We start from the raw sequence: 7,455 nt of genomic DNA on the forward strand, positions 1-7,455 counted from the left end.
TGTCATGGCCCTTGTCCATTGTATGCGAATTGGATTTGTGAGGTTTCGAGCAAAGATCATAGGATAGATATTGAACGGGCAGAAAATATGGATTTTGAAGATTCCTTTACCTTCGGAGATAATTTGGACGAGATGTTCCATCGTACTAATGATACTACTGGACCGAATGATGATGCCAAAAAATTTTATGGCCATCTTGAAGAAGGAAAGCAGCCCTTATATCCGGGCTGCAAAAAATTTTCCCGCTTAAGTTTTATCATTAGGCTGTACTCTTTAAAGTGCATTCATGGGATTTCGGAGTCGGGTTTCGGGGATTTATTAGAGCTGATAAAAGATGTTTTTCCAGAAGCACACATTCCTTTGTCTTTTAATGCGGCAAAGAATGTTATTAAAGATTTAGGGCTCGATTATCAAAGGATACACGCCTGCCCCAATAATTGTATGCTGTTTTGGGCTGAAAATGAAAAAGAAGAAAATTGTAAAACTTGCGGTGCTTCAAGGTGGGTCGTAGTGGAAAAAAAAGGCGCCGTGGACAATAATGAGAAGAAGTTAATTCACAAGGTCCCGGCAAACGTGATGCGCTACTTTCCACTCAAAAAAAGGTTGCAACGCATGTTTATGAGCAAAGAGTTATCAGAACTGATGTTATGGCATGCAAAAGGTCGAAAAAAGGACGGCAAACTTTGACATCCCGCTGATGCAGAGGCTTGGAAGGCATTGGATGCTCGTTATCCTCAATTTTCATCCGAGAACAGAAACATCAGATTGGGCCAAGCCGCTGATGGTTTCAATCCTTTTCGTACTATGAACATAAGTCATAGTACTTGGCCAATTATTTTAGTTAACTACAACCTTCCCCCCTGGCTGTGTATGAAGCAAGAGAATCTAATTCTCTCGACACTCATATCTGGTCCCGAGTCTCCGAAGAATAATATAGATGTCTTCATGCAACCTTTAATTGCTGAACTGAATGAGCTATGGGAAGTAGGCATTGAGACTTATGATGCCCTTACTGACCATACTTTCAACTTGCGCGCTTCTTTACTTTGGACAATCAGTGATTTTCCCGGGCTAGCAATGCTATCTGGATGGAGCACAAAAGGAAGACTAGCTTGTCCAGTTTGCAATTATGAAACATCCTCTATGTACCAAAAACATAGTCGGAAAATGTGTTACATGGACCATAGGAGATTTCTCCATCCCGAACACCCATGGAGGCTTGATAAAAGAAAATTTAATGGTCAAATTGAATTGAGAGGTTTTCCAGAGGTTCTAACTGGAACAGACATTGAAGAATTATTGGCAGGATTTGTAAATCATTTTGGGGGGAAGAAACCAGAGAAGAAAAGAAAGCGCCAAAAAAATAAGATTAAGTCGAATTCGCCTTTCAAGAAAAAATCAATATTCTTGGTCTGCCTTACTGGAAGCACAATGTTTCTCGACATAACCTTGATGTTATGCACATCGAGAAGAATGTGTGTGATAAAGTACTTGGCACATTGCTCAATATTGCTGGAAAAACAAAAGACCATATAGCAGCTCGCCTAGATTTGCAAGAACTTGGCATCAGAAAGGTCCTCCATCCTGTTCTATCAAGTGACGGGAAACACCTTGAAATAAGGGCAGCGATATTCGACATGACAAATGAAGAGAAAGATTTATTCTGCTCTGTCCTTAAAAATGCTAAATTGCCATATGGAAGTGCCTCTAATATCAGCCGGTGTGTGCACATGAAGGAGAGAAAGGTATCTGGCTATAAGAGTCATGATGCTCACTTTTTCATGCACTACTTATTACAATTTGCAGTGAAGAAATCTTTGAAACCGGAGGTTGCAGTCCCTTTTATCAGATTAGGGGCCTTCTTAAGAGGTATTTGGAGTAAAGTCATCGACTTAAGTGATCTTAAGAGGCTGCAAACAGAAATAATTGAAATTATTTGTCAATTTGAGACTATATTCATTCAGGCTTTTTTTGATGTGATGGTCCACCTTTTCATTCACTTGTGCCAAGAAATTGAATTTGGTGGACCGGCCCATGTTCGAAGCATGTGGCCAATTGAGCGCTATTTAAATAAATTGAAATCTTATGTGCGGAATAGATCTAAACCAGAGGGATGTATCGCCGAGGGTTACCTGGCCGAAGAATGCTTGATATTTTGTTCAAGATTCTTGGGTGGCCATGGAGGATCAAAAATTACCAAGGCTGCAAAATTTGAAAGTTTTCCAGAAAAAGTAGAATTTCCTATTGGTTCACGCAGAAATAAAGATGGAAAGGCTGTGAATTTAGTTGAAGTTGAATGGATGGTTATTCATCGTTATATTCTATTCAACTGCGGGAATAAAGAAATTGATAGTTTAATCGAGTAAGATTCTAGCTACTAATTGTGTTTAACTGTTATAGAATTAGAACCTGTTTTGTCTTGATTTTTAACTAGGTAATTGTTGTAGGGAGCATCGAATCTTAATAGAAGGACATGCCAAGTCAAAAAGATACAATCGTGAGAGAGAACATTCTGAAGATTTTTGGAAATGGATGAAGGGGGAGGTCGGAAAAAAAGATAACATTTCAAAGGAATTGGAAGTGCTTGCAATGGGCCCTAATCAATCAACGAAGAAGTATAGTGGTTATGTACTTAACGGATATCGATTCCATACAAAGTACCGAGATGCTAAATGTACAACCCAAAATAGTGGGGTATTTCTAACTGCTTTGACTACTAGCTTTGCTAGTTCAAAAGATCAAAATCCACTGGTCGGCGATGTCAATTACTACGGAGCAATTGAAGAGATTTTTGAAGTTGATTATGGGGGAGAATTTTCTGTAGTGGTGTTCAAGTGTTGTTGGTATAAGGAAGAGAAAGATCTATATGGGTTAACTCGAGTTAATTTTAACAGATTATATCAGAAGTCTGATCCATATGTGCTAGCTTCACAGGTGCAGCAAGTCTTCTACATAGAAGATCCTACTGAAAAGACAATGTATAATGTTATAAAGAAATTGCCAAGGGATTGGTGCGATGTTGAAGCTGAAAATGCAAATGAAGAAGCCGAGGATCCAGTTTTACATGATTTACACACTAGTGTTCCTCTAGAAACAGACACGGATATTAACTGGTGTAGAGATGATGTCCCAACACGACAAGTCCCCATCAAGGCTAGAACAAATGAAGAAACTACTTAAATTTGTAATTCGAAATATGTAACTATCAATGGCCTAATTTCTGATGTATCAACTGTTAATGAAGTGACTTCTTAATTGCCTAATTTATCATGTTTTAATGTATTTTCTTTTAATTAATTAACTTGTTCTTAATATAATGTTCTGTTAGTTTTAAATCTGCCATGCTCTTTATGGGATCGCTTCTTAATTTAGAGCATTATTAAATTTATTGACTTGCATACTGCTCTTTTAATGTTTCTTTTAAGTGTTTATTTTTAAGTGTTTTTTATTTAAGTGCCATGTCTCAGATTATTTTAATGATTTCATCTAATTATACTTTCTCATTTTTTTGTAGGATGGCATACATAAATCTCAGGTTGTACCACCAGGGTGAGTTTCAGCCTACACGGTATGTCGGTGGTAAAGAACTGATTATAAGGAATGTCGAAGTAGATAGGTTTTCGTACCCTGTATTGATGGATTATGTCAAGGATGACCTTGAATATTCAGAAATTGGAGGGATTTATATGAGAAAAGGTGATAAGCAGGGGGGGTGGCAGTTGGTGGCCAATGATGTGGACTTGTGTTCATTAACTGCAGGAGCTGCAGACGGTGAAAATGTTGATTTTTATCTTGACAATGTCGTTGATAGCACTATCGAACCAATGGATCAGATGCAGCCATTTGTAATAATACGGCCAAGAAAGGATATCTTAGCAGGTAATATGTTAATTTCATTTCAGAAATATACCTTAATTGTAGGGGCATCAGAAATATATAGGTGTTACTACATTTAGATTTTATTCAAACTCGTAATTATTGTTTTTATGTCTTTATAGCTAAAAAGCAAGTCAAGTGGCAGTTTGTAACCACTCATCAACTACAGCAACAGAAGATGAACAAGAAGGCAAACCAAGTTGATAAGGCTGGGAAGAGGAACTCAAAGAACTTTCCCCTAGAGGGTACTCGGAAGTCACCACGGCTTTCTAGAGTGCAGGAAATCACTGATGGTGATGATTGTGAAACTCCCCCAAGTGTTAGGAGGAAGTTGAGTTTACATGATACTCATGAAGATGAGCGTATGGGAGAAAATGAACTAGAGGTTAGCATATAATTCAGTAATACCTATAATTTTCTTGTTAGATTATTGTTGTTTAAGTACATGTAAGTACATATATGTAACCCCTTTATTAATCCAGTAATTCCGTCATACCTATATTAACATGAATTTATGTGAAATTGTAGAAACTACCCCCTCCACCTCCTCTAACGGAGTATGAAAAACTGAGAGCTGTCACAATAAAGAGGAACAATGAAGTATTTTTTGCCCTCAATCTTCCTACACTCTCTTCTGAAGTGAGAAACTCAATCTTAAAAGATAAATCCAAAAAAAAGAAGCATGTGCAAGAGGGGAGCGATGAGGAATATGATCCAGCTGTGGATCTTGAGGATGGTGGATCGGGAACTCAAAGGAAGGCTGCTAGTAAGGATGGTGGATCAGGAACTAAAAAGGTATGTCATAAATGTCATAAAGCTATCATTTTCACAATTTCTAAATTCTTCCCCAAATGTTTCATCGGGGTTGATAGTTTGTAATTCATATATACACAAACATTGAGTTTTACATGACTTATGTTTCAGAGAGGGAAAACTGAGAAAAGTAAGGTGCTTATTGGACGTGGACCAACAACACGGTCACGAGCCAATACTGTTATATCACAGAAGCAAGGAACCGAGGATGCTACTGAGAAGGAAAATCAGTCATTATCACATATGGAACCTGCAGAACCTCTGATTCAGCTACCGTCTATTGAAGCAAATGGTTCAATGGAGGCATTTTGGGCTATGCGAAAGTGCCAAAAGGAAGCAGCTGCAGCGACATCGAAGATTTCTCCAAGTACAACTGCAACTACAAAGACTGCTACAGAAAATGTTGTTGAAGAAAATGTTTTTCCGGACATTGAAGAAGAGGAGGAAGCAGGTATCTTCTTTCCTTTATTTATGATTACATAAACTGATTATTTATAAAGGAATTATTCCTTTAAGGCCCCTTAAAGAATACTCACTTTGAGGCTACCCACATTCATATATTTTCCATAATTGATTAATTTGCATCAGTTTAGTAAATTACTTATAATTGAGGTTAATCGGCATAAGGTTATTTATGTCATTTAAGTTAATGAAATTGTAAAGTTAACCATGGTTAATTATGTGATAGATGTAAAACTTCTTGCATAAATTTAATTAGCATATGTAATCTATAATGCTGTTAATTGTTATTTGTGTTTTTATATAATTATTAAAACACAACCCCCATGAGAATTAATGTATTCTTTATGACAGTAGGTCCTTTAGAGTGTTCAGAATCCAAGGTATGCGTTATCTATATTTATCATTTTAAAAATAAGGGCTGCTTATTATAAAGACACCCATTAAAAAAATAAAAACTAAAAATAAGACATCTTTATAGATCAATCTTTGAAATACGACATATTAGAAAAACACCCATAAATATAATCAAATTTATTATAATATTCCTACTTTGTTTGATTTTCCTGCAAGTAATTTTTGCTCATATGTAGTTGAAGTTCCTAAAAGGCTGAGAGGACCGACGAGGATGGATAGGGTTCATACCAGAAATATGGACCATCGAGTTGTCCTTCAGATGAATGAAAGGTTCCAGCCCGTTTCAGATGAGGACAAAGTAATTTCTGAACTTAGTAACTTCTTGGGGACACTCGCAAAGCGATGCGTGTTATTTACCTATGTTTCTTGGCGTGATGTTCCGAAAACTTTGAAAAATACACTGTGGAATTATGTCAAGGTATCACATACATTGTTTAATTATCGTGATTTATTTTTCTGCAACATTACCTTTGATTAACTGTACTTGTGTTCTTTATTTTGTTGACTTTTTCCAGCAAAGATACATTATACCTGATGAATGTGAAACATGGGTGTTAAAAACCATTCAGTCATCTTGGAAGACACGTAAGAGCCGAATTAAGAAGGCGCATTATAAAGCATTTGAAACTAATGAAGAACGGATGGAAAATAGGCCAAATGATATTCCCCTTGAGAGTTTCAAGATGTTGCTGGAGTACTGGAATGATGAAAGCATTAAGGTTTTCTAATTCCCCTTGCACTTTCATATTTAATTATGTATTTATATTTTATCTAAGTGACATAAAGGTATTTCACATTTTTGTAGAAAAGAGCAGCGACAAATGCAAGAAGTCAATGTCAGTATACAGACACACACACTACTGGTCCAAAAACTTTCGCACAAATTCGAAACAATATGGTATGGCCAGAATCTCAATTACGCAAATTAACCTCAATAAGCTAGTTGTTACGCAAATATATGAATGTGGGCAGCCTTCTGGTTACATATATTACTATATATCTAGAAATTAATTTCTATATTTCTTTTGGCTAACTTGTTCATTTTTGTCAAAAAAAAAGGCAAAGAATCAGCGTCCACCACCTGAAGCAGAGGTTTTTGTTGAGACTCGTGAGCGTACTGATGGTCGTGAGTATAAGACCAACAATGAAGAAATAAAAAACAAGATTGTAAGTGTTTTTTATTAATCTTAGTGCTTCTGAATATCCGTTAATGTCGCAAGATGGTTAATTAGTTGTGTTTTATGATTTATTTGGTGTTTAGAAGTTTTATTTATGTACCTGCATGCATTTTTTATTTAATGATTACTAATTGTGAATTTAATTGGATTAAATTGTTCGGTTATTTTGAAATTAGTTAGTGAAGCATTTAAATTATTGTGTGACCGAGTGTTCGTTTATTTTTCTGGTATGTAGAAAAAGATTAAGGAAAAAATAAGTACGAGCGAAGATCCCAACGAGGAACTACTTTCTGATAGAAAAAAACATGGGCCATCTTGGCTCCATGGAAGATGTCCTGATGCTGCAAAAAGTTACTCCAGTACTGCTGGTTCGATAAATACTTATGTACAGGAGTAGGCAGGAAAGATAAAGCAGACTCTGGTGAGTGAAGTCGAGGCATCGATGACAAAGAAGGTACAAGAAGAAGTGGATATGCAAGTCAACAAGAAGGTGCAGGAGAATATGGCCTGGTTACTTAACAAAATAGCCGACGCAAATCCAGGCATCACAATCAACCATCAAGATTTCAGCACAACCAGCGATAATGACAATTACCTCACACCAGTTACCGGAGGCTCTGGACTTTAGATTTCAGATGTGCACCTTTTTATATATCTTATTTTGCATACTAGTAACAAGTGTTATCGTACTAGCTTTTGGATGTTTATTTAT

At 36.5% G+C, this 7,455-nt stretch overlaps 1 protein-coding gene across 1 annotated transcript; it reads left to right on the forward strand.

Annotated features, from left to right (window-relative positions):
* Positions 1-870: 870 nt before the first annotated feature.
* Positions 871-3,180, forward strand: LOC141697035 (uncharacterized). Its single transcript, XM_074501219.1, has 3 exons — positions 871-1,410; positions 1,473-2,362; positions 2,448-3,180. Exons 1-3 carry the CDS (start codon positions 871-873, stop codon positions 3,178-3,180), a joined length of 2,163 nt encoding a protein of 720 aa, XP_074357320.1.
* The last annotated feature ends 4,275 nt before the right edge of the window (positions 3,181-7,455 follow it).

The sequence above is a fragment of the Apium graveolens genome, chromosome 2 (genome assembly GCF_009905375.1).
Source record: "Apium graveolens cultivar Ventura chromosome 2, ASM990537v1, whole genome shotgun sequence".
NCBI classification, from domain to species: domain Eukaryota; kingdom Viridiplantae; phylum Streptophyta; class Magnoliopsida; order Apiales; family Apiaceae; genus Apium; species Apium graveolens.

Bases quoted from the DNA above. Each gene is read 5' to 3' on its own strand.
- LOC141697035 (XM_074501219.1), top strand. From the start codon at position 871: ATGAAGCAAGAGAATCTAATTCTCTCGACACTCATATCTGGTCCCGAG. The intron at 1,411-1,472 runs GTCTGCCTTACT...CACATCGAGAAG, and splicing joins AGAAAAAATCAATATTCTTG to AATGTGTGTGATAAAGTACT. The intron at 2,363-2,447 runs GTAAGATTCTAG...TAATTGTTGTAG, and splicing joins GAAATTGATAGTTTAATCGA to GGAGCATCGAATCTTAATAG.